The 18,500-nt window shown below is 70.1% G+C and overlaps 1 protein-coding gene across 1 annotated transcript; it reads left to right on the top strand.

Annotated features, from left to right (window-relative positions):
- The first annotated feature begins 2,514 nt into the window (after positions 1 to 2,514).
- Positions 2,515 to 15,967, top strand: RGL3 (ral guanine nucleotide dissociation stimulator like 3). Its single transcript, XM_044995240.1, has 17 exons — positions 2,515 to 2,777; positions 3,890 to 3,997; positions 4,982 to 5,193; positions 5,747 to 5,943; positions 6,691 to 6,821; positions 7,355 to 7,561; positions 7,783 to 7,886; positions 9,474 to 9,558; positions 9,912 to 10,004; positions 10,607 to 10,693; positions 10,925 to 10,957; positions 12,577 to 12,698; positions 13,227 to 13,316; positions 13,988 to 14,132; positions 14,873 to 15,034; positions 15,206 to 15,320; positions 15,663 to 15,967. Exons 1-17 carry the CDS (start codon positions 2,631 to 2,633, stop codon positions 15,965 to 15,967), a joined length of 2,343 nt encoding a protein of 780 aa, XP_044851175.1. The 5' UTR covers positions 2,515 to 2,630.
- The last annotated feature ends 2,533 nt before the right edge of the window (positions 15,968 to 18,500 follow it).

Here is an 18,500-nt window from a genome sequence, read left to right as displayed (position 1 = left end):
GGGTGGCAGCCCCCGCCCCACAGAGCTCCTGCCCCTCAGCTGGGGGGGGCAGTGTGAAGGTCAGGGCTCCCCGTGGCCTAGCCAGGGGCCCGAGCCGGTCGTGGAGGAGGGGGAGCTGCCCCACAGCGACCCCTCAGGCCGGGGAGCACCACACCTGGCGCCCCAGAGCCCGGGCCCCTCCCCTCCCCTCCCCCGCAGGCAGTGGGTGAATCGTGCCCCCCGGCCTGGGCCTCTCGCGCTCCCTGCTGCCTCGAGCGCTGCCCCAGAGCTTCCCGCGTCCGCGCTGGGACCCCCAACCCCCCCACTGACCCCCGTGTGCCGCGTGTGATTCAATAAAGCCCCTCGGGCGGAGCAGCCCCTGGCTTGGTGCAGTGTGATGGGCATCCCCTCCCCCGCGAGGCAGGGGGCGGCACGGGGCATTGGGCGTGACTAGCGCCCCCTGGGGCCAGCGCTGAGAGCGCCCCCTGCTGAGCCCCCACAGCACAGCCCAGCGCCCCCTAGCGCCGCCCTGGGGCCAGCGCTGACTGCCGGGGAGAGCCCCCTGCTGAGCCCCCGCCCCACAGCCCAGCGCCCCCTAGTGCCGCCCTGGGGCCAGCGCTGACTGCCGGGGAGAGCGCCCCCTGCTGAGCCCCTGCCCCACAGCCCAGCGCCCCCTAGTGCCGCCCAGGGGCCAGCGCTGACTGCCGGGGAGAGCGCCCCCCACTGAGCCCCCACCGCACAGCCCAGCGCCCCCTAGTGCCGCCCTGGGGCCAGCGCTGACTGCCGGGGAGAGCGCCCCCCACTGAGCCCCTGCCCCACAGCCCAGCGCCCCCTAGTGCCGCCCTGGGGCCAGCGCTGACTGCCGGGGAGAGCCCCCTGCTGAGCCCCTGCCCCACAGCACAGCGCCCCCCGCTGAGCCCCCGCCCCACAGCACAGCGCCCCCTAGCGCCCCCTGGGGCTGGCTGCAGAGACCAAGGGCCGCCCTCTCTTGGCTGCAGCCCCTGCTTGGCCCGGGGGGGAGGGGGGGGGGCGCCAGCAGCAAAGATTTGACACCCCCCCCCGGGCTCTGCTTCACCCCGGCCCCAGGAGCCTCCACCCGCCTGAGCCTGGCCCCAGGCTCTGATCTGAGAGCCCGTGTGCCCAGCTCCCCCCCCCGCGCCTCAGTTTCCCCTGTCAGCAAGGGGGGCTCGTGGCGGCTCTGCCCCCGGCTCCGTGCTGCCGGGCGAGTGCCCCTGGGAGCGGGGGCAGGAGTGTCCCACGCCCAGCGTGAGCCCAGCCCCGGGGCAGCACTGGCGGGGGCACAGCCAGAGAGAGGAGGCCAGGCTGGAAGGGAACTGGGGGGCCAGGCGGCTGTACCCCCAAATCACCCCCTGCCCCTCAGGAGAGGCTGGCCAGGGGGATCAGCTGTGGCGAAGTGGGGACGGGAGTGGGGCCCCGCCGGGCAGCGAGCGGCCCTGGGGCGCGGGGCCCACTGGGACATGCCCCCCTCAGCCCGTGTCCTGCCCCCCGCCCCGATTGCCAGAGCTGTGACCCCCAGGGGGCATCTGCTCCCGGCCGCTCCCCCAGCCTCGGCCAAGCTCCTCCCCCCCCCCCATTCAGTGTCAACCACAGATTGCAGCTCTGGGCTCCCCCCACCTCAGCCCTGCCGGTGCCCCTCACTCCCCACCCGCAGCCCCTGCTGGCTACCCCTGGGACCCCCACCTCAGCCCTGCCGGTGCCCCTCACTCCCGACCCGCAGCCCCTGCTGGCTACCCCTGGGACCCCCACCTCAGCCCTGCTGGTGCCCCTCACTCCCGACCCGCAGCCCCTGCTGCCCACCCCTGGGACCCCCCCAGCCCTGCCGGTGCCCCTCACTCCCGACCCGCAGCCCCTGCTGCCCATCCCTGGGACCCCCACCTCAGCCCTGCCGGTGCCCCTCACTCCCAACCCGCAGCCCCTGCTGCCCACCCCTGGGACCCCCCCAGCCCTGCCGGTGCCCCTCACTCCCGACCCGCAGCCCCTGCTGCCCACCCCTGGGACCCCCCCCTCAGCCCTGCTGGTGCCCCTCACTCCTGACCCGCAGCCCCTGCTGCCCACCCCTGGGACCCCCACCTCAGCCCTGCCGGTGCCCCTCACTCCCGACCCGCAGCCCCTGCTGCCCACCCCTGGGGCCCCCCCAGCCCTGCCGGTGCCCCTCACTCCCGACCCGCAGCCCCTGCTGGCTACCCCTGGGACCCCCACCTCAGCCCTGCCGGTGCCCCTCACTCCCGACCCGCAGCCCCCTGCTGGCCACCCCTGGGACCCCCACCTCAGCCCTGCTCCCCTGCCTGGAGGCGGAGGAAGGCGAGATGGGGCCAGTGGGGTTTCAGGTGCCCCCGAGTTCTGACCAGGGGAGACCTGCCCGCGTCCTGCCCCAGCCCCTGCTGCGCCCACAGAGAGAACCCAGGAGTCCTGGCTCCCCGCACTCCCCTCCCCCAACTACTAGACTTTGCCCTGCAGCCTGTCCTCCCCCAGCTCTCAGTCCCCCCGGCTGCCCCACTCCTGGCCCCCTCCAGGGGGCTGAGCCTCCCCACTGAGCGCCCCATGTCCCCTCCCCGGGGGCGGCTGGGTCTCAGGCCGGGACTCCATGTCCCAGGCGCGCCCTGCGCCGCTCTCCCGCCCCCACCCCTTGGATGGGGGGAGGGGCCCCTTGTGCCCCAGCTGCGCGGCCCCCCCGGCGGCCTGGCCCCTCCCCCGGGGCTGCAGCCGAGAGACCTTCCCGGCGCCGCCGAGTCAAGGGCGGACACCGCGATCCAGCCCCGGCGGCGGAGCGCCCGATGGTAACGCCGCGCCCGGGGCCCGAACCCCCGCCCGGCAGAGACATCGGCCCTGGGGGGCGGCCCCTCGGCTGGGCTGCGAGCGGGGGGCACATGGCTGCCCGGGGGGCGCTGGGTGCCCGGGGGTGGGTGGGAAGGGGGCGCTGGGTGCCCGGGGGGGAGGGGGGCGCCGGGTGCCCGGGAGGGGGGGGCGCTTTGTGTCCGGGGGGCACCTCCCCTGCTGGGGCCTGGGTCGAGACCCCCCCCAGCTCACCGCGAACGAGGGGCACCGAACGGGCATGGTGGGGTGGGGGCAGCTCGGGGGGATTGGGGACCTCACCCCCCTTCCCAGGCGGCCGCGGCCCATGGGGATCAGGGTGCCGGACGCCAGCCCCACATCCCCGAGCTGGGGGGGAGAACCCGACTTGCGGCTACTGGGATGGCAGCCCCCCCCCACCAGCTGGGCTGGGGGGTGGGGCGGGGGGGCAGCAGGGCCCCTTGTGGAGGTGGGGCTGGGGGAGGCCGACCCTGCTGGACCGGTTGGGCGGCTCCGCTCCGGCTCCTTAAATGGGGGGTTGTTCAGGGTAGCCGGAGCCGCAGAGTGCTCTGCCCCCCCCCACATGCCACGCCCGCTTCTCCCCCCCCCCGTGGGGGTGGGTGGCCCCTGCTCCTCCCCCCTTTAGCAGGGGGCTGGGAGTCCGGACTCCCGAGTTCTAGTCGCTTCCAAAGCAGCTTCGTGCCTCAGTTTCTCCCTCCGTTCTCTAGGGATGTGGATTCAGCACCCACCTGTAGGGGGCGGTGGCGTGCCGGGGGCTGCCTGCAGGGAGGGAGCCGCACTGCAGCACCATCCTTCAGCCCCAGAGCTGCCAGCACCCCAGGCTGATGGCTGCACCGGGGGTGGGGTGAGGGGCCCCCTTAATCCTCACCCCCCCCCCAGGGGAAACCCGTCTGTGGCAGAGCCGGGGAGAGAACCCAGGAGTCCCGGCTCCCAGCCCCGCCCCCTCTAACCACTAGATCCCACTGTCCTCCCAGAACTGGGGACAGAGCCCAGGAGGCCCGGCTCCCAGCGCCCCAGCCCCATCGCTGGGTGTTGGGGGCTGGCCGGGCCCATGGCCTGGTCTGTTCTCCCCCCGCAGGAGCCCCTCCAGCAGTGGGGTGAAGAGGTGGAGGACGGGGCCATCTACAGCGTCACCCTGCAGCGGGTGAGGGCGGAGCCTGCGGCCCACGGGGGACCCTGCCCGCTGGTACGGGGGGCTCCGCCAGGGGCCCGACAGCTCGCCTGAGCCAAGGGGGCTGGACCTAGCCAGCGCCTGCCTGGGGGAGGGTACCTGGTGCTGCAGGGAGCGGGGCGGGGGCCAGCAGGGGGCGCTGTGCTGGGACTTTGGCTCATTTTCTCTCCGAGCTGGAATTCTTCACCTCCGGACCTAATCCGCTGCCAGCGTTGTTATAAACAGCCCTGGGCTCCGCCCCAGAGGTGGCTGCAGCTCAGCGCCGGGTGAGGGGTCTCTGTATAAACAGCCCCTGTGCTCCACCCCAGAGGTGGCTTCATCTCAGCGCCGGGCGAGGGGTCTCTGTATAAACAGCCCCTGGGCTCCGCCCCAGAGGTGGCTGCAGCTCAGCGCCGGGTGAGGGGTCTCTGTATAAACAGCCCCTGGGCTCCGCCCCAGAGGTGGCTGCAGCTCAGCACTGGGCGAGGGGTCTCTGTATAAACAGCCCCTGGGCTCCGCTCCAGAGGTGGCTGCAGCTCAGTGCCGGGCAAGGGGTCCCTGGATAAACAGCCCCCGGCCCCACCCCAGAGGTGGCTGCAGCTCAGCGCCGGGCCAGGGGTCTCTGTATAAACAGCCCCCGGGCCCCACCCCAGAGGTGGCTGCAGCTCAGTGCCGGGCGAGGGGTCTCTGTATAAACAGCCCCCGGGCCCCACCCCAGAGGTGGCTGCATCTCAGGCCAGTGGACCCTTTTGGGGTCCTGCAGGAGGGGAAGAGGCTGGGGTGATGTAATTATTCCTTCTATTCCCTCTGTCTCAATCTCTCCATACTTGTCTATCCCCATCCACCCCCCCATCATCTATCTATCTATCTATCTATCTATCCCCATCTATCTATCTATCTATCTATCTATCTCCATCCACCCCCTCTATCTATCTATCTATCTATCTATCTATCCCCATCCACCCCCTCTCTCTCTCTCTCTCTCTCTCTCACACTCCATCCATCTCCCCCCCCCTGCAGGCCGGAGCCAGCCCCCCCTGCCCCTTCGTGCAGTACCGCACCTGCAAGCTGCGCCGGCTGCGCGCCGGGACCCTGCCCCAGCTGGTGAGAGGCCTGGTCTCGGCCAGTGCAGAGAGCGACCCTGGCTACCTCCCCAGCTTCCTGGCCACCTACCGCGCCTTCGCCACCCCCGGCCGCGTGCTGGAGCTGCTGCTGCCGCTGGGCCCCGACAGGTGAGCCGGGGGGGGGGGCGCTGGGATTCCCCCCTCCCCCGATAGGTGAGTCCGGGGGGGGTGCTGGGATCCCCCCCCCTGACAGGTGAGCCCGGGGGGGCGCTGGGCTCCCCCCACCCCCGACAGGTGAGTCTGGGGGGGTGCTGGGCTCCCCCCACCCCCGACAGGTGAGTCTGGGGGGGTGCTGGGCTCCCCCCACCCCCGACAGGTGAGTCTGGGGGGGTGCTGGGCTCCCCCCACCCCCGACAGGTGAGTCCGGGGGGGCGCTGGGATTCCCCCACCCCCGACAGGTGAGTCTGGGGGGGTGCTGGGATCCCCCCACCCCTGACAGGTGAGCCCGGGGGGGGGTGCTGGGATCCCCCCCTCCCCTGACAGGTGAGCCCGGGGGACACGCTCGGATCCCCCCACCCCTGACAGGGGAGCCCTGGGGGCTGGTCTCTGGGCTCCCCCCACCCCCGACAGGGGAGCCCTGGGGGCTGGTCTCTGGGGAAGCTGCGGGGTGAGAACCCTGAAGTCCGGTCTTGCCAGGACTGACCCTCCCCCACCCCCCCAGCGCTGTGCTGCAGGTGCTGGAGCTCTGGCTGCGTGATCACCCTGAGGATTTCCGGGAGCCCCCCCAGCACCCCAGCCTGCGCCAGCTCCATGGCTACCTGCGCCAGGCGGTCCCGGGCTCAGAGGGGTGTGCGCGGGCCGAAGGGCTACTGCAGAGCTTCCAGGAGGAGCCGGGAGATGAACAGGCGGAGCCTGAGAGTAAGAGACTCTGGGCTACAACCCCCTGCTGCCGCCTGTCCCCTGGCTACAACCCCTGCCTCCGCCTGTCCCCTGGCTACAACTTCCAACTCCGCCTGTCCCCTGCCTCCGCCTGTCCCCTGGCCACAATCCCCACCTCCGCCTGTCCTCTGGCTACAACCACCGCCTCCGCCTGTCCCCTGCCTCCGCCTGTCCCCTGGCTACAACCACCGCCTCCGCCTGTCCCCTGCCTCCGCCTGTCCCCTGGCTACAACTTCCACCTCCACCTGTCCTCTTCCTCTGCCTGACCCCTGGCTACAACCCCCACCTCTGCCTGTCCCCTGCCTCCGCCTGTCCCCTGGCTACAACCACCGTCTCCGCCTGTCCCCTGCCTCCACCTGTCCCCTGCCTCCACCTGTCCCCTGGCTACAACCCCCACCTCCACCTGTCCTCTGCCTCCGCCTGTCCCCTGGCTACAACTTTCGTCTCTGCCTGTCCCCTGGCTACAATTCCCGCCCTCCGCCTGTCCCCCTCACCCCCAGCTACAACCCCCACCTCCACCTGTCCCCCAGCTACAACCCCCCAGCATCTGTCCCCCTCCTGGCTCTTCCACCACCACCACCAGTCCCCTGGCTACAGCCCCTCCTCTGCCTGTCCATCTTAGCCCCTCCTCCGCCCATCCCTTGGCTGGAACCCCTCAGCGCCTGTCCCCCTCGCAGGCCCCTGTGCAGCCGGCGGGTCTGATGCCCTGCGCTGTCTCCCCTGCAGGCTGTGAATCCCCTGGGGATGGTCCGCTGGTGTTGGGGGGCGAGGGGGGGCCAGAGGGCTGCGGGGAGTCCCCCGATCTCCTGTCGTTCAGTGTGGAGGAAGTGGCCGAGCAGCTGACGCTAATGGACATAGTAAGTGGGGGGCTGGGGGAGCGGGGCCAGATCACCCAAGAGAGCATAGCCCAGTGGTTAGGGCAGGGGGCCCGAGGGGCAGGAATCCTGGGTTCTCTCCCCAGCTCTGGGAGGGGAGTGGGGTCTAGTGGTTAGAGCAGGGAGGGGCTGGGAGCCAGGACTCCTGGGTTCTCTCCCCAGCTCTGGGAGGGGAGTGGGGTCTAGTGGCTAGAGCAAGAGGGTTGGGAGCCAGGACTCCTGGGTTCTCTCCCCAGCTCTGGGAGGGGAGTGGGGTCTAGTGGTTAGAGCAGGGAGGGGCTGGGAGCCAGGACTCCTGGGTTCTCTCCCCAGCTCTGGGAGGGGAGTGGGGTCTAGTGGTTAGAGCAGGGAGGGGCTGGGAGCCAGGACTCCTGGGTTCTCTCCCCAGCTCTGGGAGGGGAGTGGTGTCTAGTGGCTAGAGCGGGAGGGTTGGGAGCCAGGACTCCTGGGTTCTGTTCCTTTGCTGTGTCCGGGCATAGAGCATGGGCCCTCCCCCACTCCCTCTTCCCCCCCAGGAGCTGTTCATGCAGGTGCGGCCCTTCCACTGCCTGGGCTGCGTGTGGTCGCAGCGGGACCGCGAGGGGGCAGCGCCCAGCGTCCGCGCCACCGTGGCCCAGTTCAACGCCGTCACCAGCTGCGTCGTCGCCTCGGTGCTGGGTGACGTGCAGCTCCGTGCGCCGCAGAGAGCCCGGCTGCTGGAGAAGTGGGTGGCCATCGCCCAGGTGGGGGCAGGGGACAGCTGAGGGGGTGGGGTGGGGGGCAGGGCCGAGGGGGCCCAGTGAGGTGTGGGGGAAGGTGAGGGGCACTTATGGGAGGTTGGGGGGATCCAGGCCAGCAGGGGTTGGGGGATGGAGTCCAGTAGTAACTGGACTTGTGGAGGGTTGCGGCGTAGATCTCGGGGCGGGGGGGGAAGCTGGATCCCACTGACTCTCCTCCCCCCCAGCACTGCTGCGTTCTGCGTAACTTCTCCTCCCTGCGAGCCGTGATCTCCGCCCTGCAGTCCAGCCCCGTGCACCGGCTCAAGAGGACCTGGGCTGCCGTCAGCCGGTGAGAGCTGGGGGCTGAATGGAGGGGGCGGGGGCTGTCTCACACCCTGCCCCCCTTTGGCTTGGCGGGCGGAGCTTGGGGGTGAGTTTGGCTCCATGCAATCTGACCAGCGCCCCCCGAAGGCATGGCTGGGATGGCCAGGGCTAATCCAGGAAGTCCCGCCTTCCAGAGGGCGGGACTTGCCCCCAAGAGCCAGTGCTCTTGGGTTGGGGCTCACGGTGGGGAGTGGGGTCCAGAGGGTCCCGGTGACCCTGGAGGGGTCAGGACATGCTGGGGAGGCTGCCAGGATGGGGTTCAGTGGGTGGAGGTGGGTGGGACAGGAATAGGGTGGTGAGAGGATCAGGGTGCCGGGGTGGGGATAGTGTCAGGAGGGTGCAGGAACCAGGGATAGGTGGGTGCCGGGATTGGGGATTGAGGATTGGAGGTGCTGGGGGTGGGGATTGGGGGTTGAGGTTTGGGGGAGATGGGGGTGGGAATTGGGGGTTGAGGTTTGGGGGAGATGGGGGTGGAGATAGAGGGTTATCAGGGTTCCCTCCCCACTCTGAACTCTGGGGTACAGATGTGGGGACCCGCATGAAATACCCCCTATGCTTATTTCTACCAGCTTAGGTTAAAAACTCCCCAAGGCACAAATCCTTCCCTTGTCCTCAGATTAGGTAACTGCTGCCACCACCAAGCGATTCAAACAAAGAATCATCGAAAGGACGACTTGGAGTCTGATTTCCCCAAAATATCCCCCAAGCCCCTTCACCCCCTTTCCTGGGGAGGCTGGAGAATAAACAAGCCCAGATCAGCCCTGGGTTTTTCGGACACTAAAAAACCCAGTCAGATTATTAAAAAACCAGAACTTTATTAGAAAGAAAAACGGTGACTGGAGCATCTCTGGACGACTGGACTGGAAGGGAACCTCACAGGCGATCAGCAGAGGGTTTCCCTCTGGGCAAAACTTTAAAGTTACAAAATGAGAAAACGGGGCTAAACCTCCCTCTCGGCACAGAGAAAATCACAAGCCAAAACAAAAGCTAATATAAGGCGTTTCCTTGCTAAATACCTGCTAACTCAAGAGGGGTTGGATTTCTCTTGATCTGTCTCCGCAAACACACAGAACAGACACACAAAACAACCCCCCCCCGGCCCCCCTCTCATTTGAAAGTATCTTGTCCCCTTATTGGTCCTTTTGGGTCAGGTGTCAGCCAAGTTACCTGAGCTTCTTAACCCTTTACAGGTAAAAGGATTTTGTGCCTCTGGCCAGGAGGGATTTTATAGTATTGTACACAGGAGGGCTGTTGCCCTTCCCTTTATGTTTATGACAGGGGCTGAGGATTGGGGGTGCCGGGGTGGGTGGGGGCAGGGATCAGGGGCTGAGGATTGGGGGTGCCGGGGCGGGTGGGGGCAGGGATCGGAGGCTGAGGGTTGAGGATGCGGGGCCGATGGGGATGAGGATCAGGGGCTGAGGATTGGGGGGTGCCGGGGCGGGTGGGGATGGGGATTGGGGGTACCGGGCTGGGTGGGGGTGGGGATTGGGGGTGCAGGGATGGGGATTAGGGGTGCATGCATGGACAGAGCTCGGTCCTGTCCTGCCCCCAGGGACACCATGGGCATCTTCCGGAAGCTCTCGCAGATCTTCTCCGATGACAAGAATCACCTGAGCTGCCGGGAAATCCTGCTGCAGGTACCTGGCGCTGGGGCCATGCTATGGGGTGCTGTGCCCCAGGGAGTGAGGGGGCTCGGTGAAAGGTGGGGGGCTTGCTGGGGGGGTGCCATGCTTTGGGGGCAGGGGGCTCAGCAGGGGGCGGGGGGCCTTGGTGAGCAGGGGGCTTGCTGGGGGTGCCATGCTGTGGGGGCAGGGTGGGGGGCTTACCAGGGGTGTAGGGCAGGGGGCACCGGGGGATATTGTGCTGCAGGGGATGGGGGGGCACCAGGGGGGCACCGTGCCCCCAGAAGTGGGATTTCACTCCATGTACTGCAGGCTCCCATCAATGATTTCTTTGCGCTGGGCCCTGCCGGTCCCGTCCCTCTGCACAGGGAGATGCTGCCCAGGGCGTCCCCGAGGGAGCCCCCAGCCCCCGCGTCGCCCGCAAAGCGACTCAGAAACTGAATCCCCCAGAGAAGCCAGTGGTGAGCGATGGGACCCGGCCAGGGTCTAGGGCCTTGCAGGGCTGCGGGTCGGGAGTGAGGGGCACCTGCTGGGCTGCGGGTGGGGACTGGGGGCCACTGGCAGAGCTCGGCGTGGGGGGTGGGGAGGGATAACGGGGGGGCTGCGAGTCGGGAGTGAGGGGCACTGGCAGAACTGGGGGTGGGGGGTGAGGAGGGAGAACGGGGGGGCTGCGAGGCGGGAGTGAGGGGCACCGGCAGAGCTCAGGGTGGGGGTCAGGAGGGATAACGGGGGGGCTGTGAGTCGGGAGTGAGGGGCACCGGCAGAGCTCAGGGTGGGGGGTGGGGAGGGATAACGGGGGGGCTGCGAGTCGGGAGTGAGGGGCACCGGCAGAGCTCAGGGTGGGGGTCAGGAGGGATAACGGGGGGCTGCGAGTCGGGAGTGAGGGGCACTGGCAGAGCTCAGGGTGGGGGGTGAGGAGGGATAACGGGGGGCTGCGAGTCGGGAGTGAGGGGCACCGGCAGAGCTCAGGGTGGGGGGTGGGGAGGGATAACGGGGGGGCTGCGAGTCGGGAGTGAGGGGCACCGGCAGAGCCGTGTGGGTGACCCGGACCCTCCCACCCCAGGCGCCCCCCCCGGGCACTGTCCCGTACCTTGGCACCTTCCTGACGGATCTGGTGATGCTGGACACGGCGCTGCCGGATTTCCTGGAGGTGAGTCGAGGGGGCTGGGGGTCCCAGGCTCACACCCTCGCTGTGCCACCCCCCCAGCGCCCATCTCAGGGGCCCCCTAGGGCCGAGCTGCTCTTCCCCCGAGACCCCCAGAGGCTCTTGTGCACATCCTGCCCCCGGGGGCCGGGACCCCTCCCCCAGTGCCAGCCCCTTCCTGGGGTAACCACTGGGGGGCCCAACCCCCTCACTGTTCTCTCTCTGATTCCCCCCCAGGGTGGGCTCATCAACTTTGAAAAGAGGCGGAAGGTGAGTGGGGGGAGGGGGGCTGGCCGGGACCCTGGGAGAGCAGAGGGGAGTGGGGGGGGGGAGGGGCTGGGAGTCAGGACTCCTGAGATCTCTGATCTGTTGGTGGGAGAAATTGGGGGGGAGGGTCAGGGGATGGGAGCTGGGGGGGGATGGGAAGGGGGCTGGGGGGGTGGGGGACAGGAAGCTGGGGGGGGTGGATGGCGGGGATGGAGGACAGGAGGCCTGCGGTGGCGGGATGGGAGCTGGGGGGCACGGGGAGTGGATGGGAGGCTGCGGGGGGATGGGAGCTGGGGGGTGACAGGATGGGAGGCTGTGGGGGGGCGGGAGGCTGGGGGACAGGAGGCGGATGGCGGGGATGGGAGCTGTGGGGTGGGAGGATTGGGGGGACGGGAGCTGTGGGGCGGGAGAATGTGGGGGGCGGGGAGGACTGGAGCTGTGGGGACAGGAGCTGGGGAGGCGGGAGGCTGGGGGGGCAGGGAGGACGGGAGTTGGGGGGACAGGAGGAGGATGTGGGGGACGGGAGCTGTGGGGCGGGAGGATGTGGGGGGGATGGGAGCTGGGGGGCGGGATGATGTGGGGGGGAGGGGAGCGGTGGGGCGGGAGGATTTGGGGGGACGGGAGCTGTGGGGCGGGAGGATGTGGGGGACGGGAGCTATGGGGCGGGAGGATTGGGGGGGACGGGAGCTGTGGGGACAGGAGGCGGATGGCGGGGACGGGAGCTGTGGGGCGGGAGGATTGGGGGGACGGGAGCTGTGGGGCGGGAGGATTAGGGGGGACAGAACCGGTGGGGCGGGAGGATTGGGGGGACGGGAGCTGTGGGGCGGGAGGATGTGGGGGACGGGAGCTGTGGGGCGGGAGGATGGGGGGGGACGGGAGCTGTGGGGGCAGGAGGCGGGTGGCGGGGCAGGATGGGAGTTGGGGGGACAGGAGGCGGATGGCGGGGACGGGAGCTGTGGGGCGGGAGGATTGGGGGGGACGGGAGCTGGGGGGGGCGGGAGGATTGGGGGGATGGGAGCTGGGGGGGCGGGAGGATGTGGGGGGGACGGGAGCTGGGGGGGCGGGAGGATGTGGGGGGGACGGGAGCTGTGGGGCGGGAGGATTGGGGGGGACGGGAGCTGTGGGGGCAGGAGGAGGTTGGCGGGAACGGGAGCTGTGGGGCGGGAGGATTGGGGGGGACGGGAGCTGGGGAGGCGGGAGCCTGGGGGGGGACGGGAGCTGTGGGGCGGGAGGATTGGGGGGGACGGGAGCTGCGGGGCGGGAGGATTGGGGGGACGGGAGCTGTGGGGCGGGAGGATGGGGGGGATGGGAGCTGGGGGGCGGGAGGATGGGTGGGGACGGGAGCTGGGGGGGCAGGAGGAGGATGGCGGGGACGGGAGCTGGGGGGGCAGGAGGAGGATGGCGGGGACGGGAGCTGGGGGGGCGGGAGGATGGGGGGACGGGAGCTGGGGGGGCGGGAGGATGGGGGGGGACGGGAGCTGTGGGGCGGGAGGATTGGGGGGGACGGGAGCTGTGGGGCGGGAGGATGGGGGGGACGGGAGCTGGGGGGCGGGAGGATGGGGGGGGGGGCGGGAGGATGGGGGGGACGGGAGCGGGGCCCTGAACCCCGTCTCTGGGCCCAGGAGGCCGAGATCCTGCTGCGGATCCAGCAGCTGCAGGCGTCGTGCCGGGGCTACGCCCTGCGCCCCAACCCCCCCGTGCTGGCCGCCTTCCAGCGCCACGGCCGGCTCGCCGAGGAGCAGAGGTACCCGGGGGGCTCGGGGGTCGCAGTGGCGGGGCAGGTGGGAGGTGGGAGGTGGTCAGTGAGCAGGGAGTGCAGTGGGGGGCAGAGGAGGGGCTAGAGGGGGCCGGTGGTGAGGGGGGGCAGGAGAGAGGACACTGAGGGGGGCAGGAGAGAGGTCGGGGGTCAGTGAGGGGGGGCAGTAGGGAGGTGGGGGAGGGGGCAGAAGAGAGGCTGGGGGCAGTAGGGAGGCGGGGTAGGGGGCAGTGAGGGGGGCAGGAGAGAGGCCGGGGGCAGTGGGGGGGGGGCAGTAGGGAGGCTGGGGGGCAGTAGGGAGGCGGGGTAGGGGGCAGTGAGGGGGGGCAGGAGAGGCTGGGGGCAGTAGGGAGGTGGGGCGGGGGGCAGGAGAGAGGCCGGGGGTCAGTGGGGGGGCAGTGGGGCATCACGTGGGGAGCTGCCTGGAGCCTCCCCCTCCACGATGGAAGGAGCGAAGTAGCCGCAGAAGGGGGGGGGCAGGACGGACACTCGCTAACCCCCCATCCCCCCCCCCAGCTACCGGGTCTCGTGGCTCATTGAGCCCCCAGCCGACTCCTGCCCCAACTCACCCCGCGTCAAACGCAGCCTCAGCAAACGCTTCAGCTCGTAAGTCGCCCCCAGCTCGGCAGTCGCCCCCCCAGCTCGGGAGTTACCCCGGCCCCCCCAGCTCGGCAGTCGCCCCCCCAGCTCAGGAGTTACCCCGCCCCCCCGGCCCCCCTGCAGCTGGGAGCCCCCATCAGCGCCGTGCCGCGGCCGGGGGACCTGGGCTCTCCGAAAGGCCGGACGGGACGATCCCAATGGTCTGTCCAGCCGCGTCCGTCTGCCTGTGAGCAGCCCCCCCGGGAGCCGGGAGCCCTGCCTGGGGGGCGTGGGGATGGCGCTGCCTGTGCCCAGCCTGCCTCAGTTTCCCATGGGGGGTCCCGTCGGCTTCCCGCATCCCCTGCCCAGAGGGGTCGATCCTGGGGGCGCCATGGGGCAGCCCTAGGCCAGGCCTCACTCCCCTCTCCTCTGGGGGTCATTCCCCTGGCACTAGCGGCTGGTCAGGCAGAATCAGTGGGGAAACTGAGGCACGCCTAGTGGTCATAAAACTATGACCAGGTTTCCCACATGCATGTGGGGGAGGGGCAGGGGGTCCGTGGGTACTGGGGGGAGGAGGTGGGTGCTGGGGGGCGTCTCGCTCTGGGAGGGTGGAATTGGCATCTGGAGAGGGATGGAGATGTCTGGGGGGCAGGTTCTCTTTTCGCCCTCCCCCAGCCCTCACCCCCATCTCCCCTCAGGCTCCTGCTGGGGGCCGAGGCCCTGCCCCCCCGTCTGCCCTCCGCCAAGGGCAGCATCTCGCCCGCGGGCACCGGCAGCAGCTGCGAAGCCGATGAGGGGCCCAGTGCCCCCTGCTCCCCGGAGATGGGGGGGCCCCTTGGCAAGGTACCGTGGGATGCCGGGGGGCTGCCGGGGTAGCTGGGGGTGGGCTGAGCTGGGCCAGTGCAAAGGCCAGTGTCCACTGGGCTCCAGTGATTAGAGCAGGGGGAGGGGGGAACCCCGGACTCCTGGGTTCTCTCCCCGCTCTGGGAGGGGAGTGGGGTGCAGTGGTTAGAGCTGGGGGGGAGGGCGGGGCTGGGAGCCCGGACTCCTGGGTTCTGTCCCCGCTTTGGGAGGGGAGTGGGGTGCAGTGGTTAGAGCTGGCAGGGAGGGCGGGGCTGGGAGCCCGGACACCTGAGTTCTATCCCCGCTTTGGGAGGGGAGTGGGGTGCAGTGGTTAGAGCTGGGGGGGAGGGTGGGTCTGGGAGCCTGGACTCCTGGGTTCTATCCCCGCTTTGGGAGTGGGGTGCAGTGGTTAGAGCTGGCAGGGAGGGCGGGGCTGGGAGCCCGGACTCCTGGGTTCTGTCCCCGCTTTGGGAGGGGAGTGGGGTGCAGTGGTTAGAGCTGGGGGGAAGGGTGGGTCTGGGAGCCTGGACTCCTGGGTTCTATCCCCGCTTTGGGAGTGGGGTGCAGTGGTTAGAGCTGGCAGGGAGGGCGGGGCTGGGAGCCCGGACTCCTGGGTTCTATCCCCGCTTTGGGAGGGGAGTGGGGTGCAGTGGTTAGAGCTGGTGGGGACTCCTGGGTTCTCTCCCTGATTGCTCACCATCTCCCATTCCCCGCCCCCCTCCCCCCCCCCCCGCGCCCAGAGCCTGCTGGAGCTGCCGGTGAGCACCTGCCCCCCCGAGGAGCCGCCCTCCCCCCTCGCCCGCCGCCCCGGCTCGCCCCTGTACAACCAGCAGGGGGCGGACTCGTGCATCGTGCGGGTCAGCATGGACAATGCCCACGGCAACCTCTACAGGAGCATCCTGGTGAGGGGGGCTGGGGGGGGTCCTGCCTGTGGGGGGCGGGGCTGGGGCTGGCCCCGCCCCATCCCCATTGCTGCCCTGTACCCTCCCCATCCTGCATGCTCCCCCACCCCCACCCCTGCTTGTGCTGCCCCCTCCCCCACCCTGATCCTGTGCCCCCCTCCGGCCCCCCAGCTGACCAGCCAGGACAAGACCCCGGCCGTGGTGCTGCGCGGCCTCCAGAAACACGGCCTGGACGGGACCCCGCCCGGAGCCTTCCAGCTCCTGCAGCTGCTGGGGGGCGGCAGAGGTGAGGGGGGCCCGGCTGGGACGGGGAGCAGAGGGCAAGGTGGGGGGAGGGGAGGTGTCACAGGTGGGGGGAAGGTGGGGGGGGGTGAGGGCATGGGGAGAGGGGAGGTGTGGGGGGAGGAGCAGGGGGTGTTGCTGGAGCAGAGGACCAGGTGGGGGGAGCACATGGGGGGTATCAGGGTATGGGGGAGGGGAAGTGTCACAGGTGGGGGAAAGGTGGGGGGGTATCAGGGCATGGGGGGAGGAGGGGAGGTGTTGGGGGAGGGGCAGGGGGAGACAAGGACCAGCTGGGGGGTCTTCAGTACCATTGTGCCCCCCTCACACTCTCCTCCGACCCCCCCAGAGCTGCTGATCCCTGACGGGGCCAACGCCTTCTACGCCATGAATCCAGCCGCCAACTTCGACTTCGTCCTGCGCCGGAAGGGCCCCCCCAGCCCCCGCCTCCCCCGACCCACCACTGCCCACAAAACCCCCCCTCCCCTCCCCCCCAGCCCAGCCCTAACCACGGAGCCCCCACTCCCCTCCCCCCAAGGGCCCTTTTCGCCCCTAGCACCCTGCAGGCCGGGCACCCCCCCACGCTCCCCCCTCTCCTCCCTCCCAGCCCCTAGCACCTCCCCCCGGCAGCCTCCCCCGGCCTCTCCCCCCTGATCTCCACCCAGAGCCCCCTGCTTCATTCCCCAGCCCCCACCCCCACCCCCACCCCCCGGCTGCAGGTCCAGCTCCTCCCTGCACCCGCTGTTGGCCCCTCCCCAAGTCGCCAGGACCCTGGGGATCTACACCACCCCACCCCGCCATCGGGGAAACAAGCCTCAGCTGGGCTCCCCCAATTCCCACCCCCCCAGTCAGTCCCTGGGTATGGGGCCCCCCCTCAGCCTGCCCCCCGTCCCGCCCTGCAGCCAGGAGCGCGGCGCGTGCCGTGGGGCACCGGAGACGCTAGGATCGGCTGTGCTGGGGGCTGCCCTGCTCCCAGGAAGAGGGGTTTGGGGGGCAGGCGATCCACGGGGGCCTGGAGGGGCCAGCGCTCCTGGGAGAGGTCCCCGCTGAGGGGTGGGGTCTGTGCTGGGGGTTCCCCCCTCGCTGCTCCCCACCAATCAGCTGGGGGGGGGGGGCTCTGAATCCTGGATTTTCCAATAAACCCCCCTGAGCAGAGCAAACCGTGGTCTGAGGGTTTGTTCTGCCCCCCCCCCCGGGGGGGATCTGGGGCAGGCCCGTTTTTGCAGGGGGTGGAAATGGGGGGCCAGTGATTTTGCAGCTGGTTGAGCCCCCCTCCAGTGGCCACTAAGTGGCAGCAGCTGGCCCTGGCCCTGGCTCCCTTGGGGGGCCCCGGCTGGGGAGCTGGTGGGGCTCTAGGCTGGGTGCGGCTGTGTTTTCAGCCCCACCCCCTGGTTGCCGTGACAATGCTGGGGAGATGAGCCTCGCTCTGGGTGTGGGGGGAGCTGCCAGAAGCCCCCAGACGGGGGCAGGGAGGGGGCGTCGGCGTCTCATTCCCCTCCGCAGCTTTGTGTGTTGGTGGGTGGGGGGTCCCCACTGCAGGATCAGGCCCTTTGCAACCCCAGGATCAAGGTGTCTTCAGCCCCCCCCAGCCCACAATTGGGCCCTTGGCGGATGTGCCCCCCCCCGCTCCAGAATTGGGCCCTCAGTCACCCCCCACCAGCAGGCCGGGGCCTGGAGCTGCAGCAGGATCGGATCTTGGGGGGTCGGCTCCTGGGGTCCCACGTCCCCCTCGCTACGGCTGACGCTGGGCTCGCCCCCAGGCCACTGTGGGGGGGAGGAGCACGGGGCTAGGAGGGGGCGACGGACCCCGTCTGGGAGTCCGAGCCCCAGAGATCCCCAGGGTCCCGCAGCCGCTTCCTGCCCGGCACAGCCCTGCCCCAGGTCTGCCAGCAGCGGGCACCGGATAGATAGAGGGGGGACCTGGGGCAGGTGGGGGGTGGGAAGGGATGGATAGAGGAGGGCATCGGGCCGGGTGGGGGTTGGGGAGGGGTGGATAGAGGGGGTATGAGGCAGGTGGGGGGTGGGTAGGGATGGATGGGGGGAATGGGGGCAGGTGGGGGACATGGGGCAGGTGGGGGGGAAGGGATGAACAGAGGGGGAATGGGGCAGGCGGGTGCCCATGGGGAGGGACAGATGGGGGTTGGGAAGGGATGGATGGAGGAATGGGGGCAGGTAGGGGGTGGGTAGGGATGGATTGGGGGACTGGGGGTGGGTGGGGGTGGGTCGGGATAGACAGAGGGGGAATGGGGGCGGGTGGGGGACATGGGGCAGATGGGGTGGGAAGCTATGGACAGAGGGAATGGGGGCGGGTGGGGGACATGGGGCAGGTGGGGGTGGGAAGGGATGGACAGAGGGGGAATGGGGGCGGGTGGGGGACCTGGGGCAGGTCGGGCTCGGAAGGGATGGACAGAGGGGGAATGGGGGCGGTAGGGGGACATGGGGCAGGTCGGTGGGGAAGGAATGGACAGAGGAGGAATGGGGGCGGGTGGGGACATGGGGCAGGTGGGGGTGGGAAGGGATGGACAGAGGGGGAATGGGGGCAGGTGGGGGTGGGAAGGGATGGACAGAGGGGGAATGGGGGTGGGTGGGGACATGGGGCAGGTGGGGGGGAAGGGATGGACAGAGGAGGAATGGGGGCGGGTGGGGGACATGGGGCAGGTGGGGGGAAGGGATGAACAGAGGGGGAATGGGGGTGGGTGGGGGACATGGGGCAGATGGGGGGGAAGGGATGGACAGGGGCTCGGGGCAGGCGGGTGCCCGTGGGGAGGGACAGATGGGGGCTGGGTGAGGGTTGCGAAGGGATTGATGGGGCAGGTGGGGGTGGGTAGGTATGGATGGGGGGCATGGGACTGGGTGGGGTGGGAAGGGATGGATGGGGGGAATGGGGGTAGGTGGAGGGTGGGTAGGGATGGATGGGGGCTGGGTAGGGGTGGGAAGGGATGGACAGAGGGGGAATGGGGGTGGGTGGGGGACATGGGGCAGGTGGGGTGGGAAGGGATGGACAGAGGGGGAATGGGGGTGGGTGGGGGACATGGGGCAGGTGGGGGGGAAGGGATGGACAGAGGGGGCATGGGGCTGGGTGGGGGTGGGAAGGGATGGACAGAGGGGGAATGGGGGCAGATGGGGGGGAAGGGATGGACAGAGGGGCTCGGGGCAGGCGGGTGCCCGTGGGGAGGGCCCATAGATC

Source organism: Mauremys mutica, chromosome 20 (assembly GCF_020497125.1).
Source record: "Mauremys mutica isolate MM-2020 ecotype Southern chromosome 20, ASM2049712v1, whole genome shotgun sequence".
Taxonomy (NCBI): Eukaryota; Metazoa; Chordata; order Testudines; family Geoemydidae; genus Mauremys; species Mauremys mutica.
Note: the sequence above shows the minus strand (reverse complement) of the source record. Positions and strands in the feature narration are given on the sequence as shown.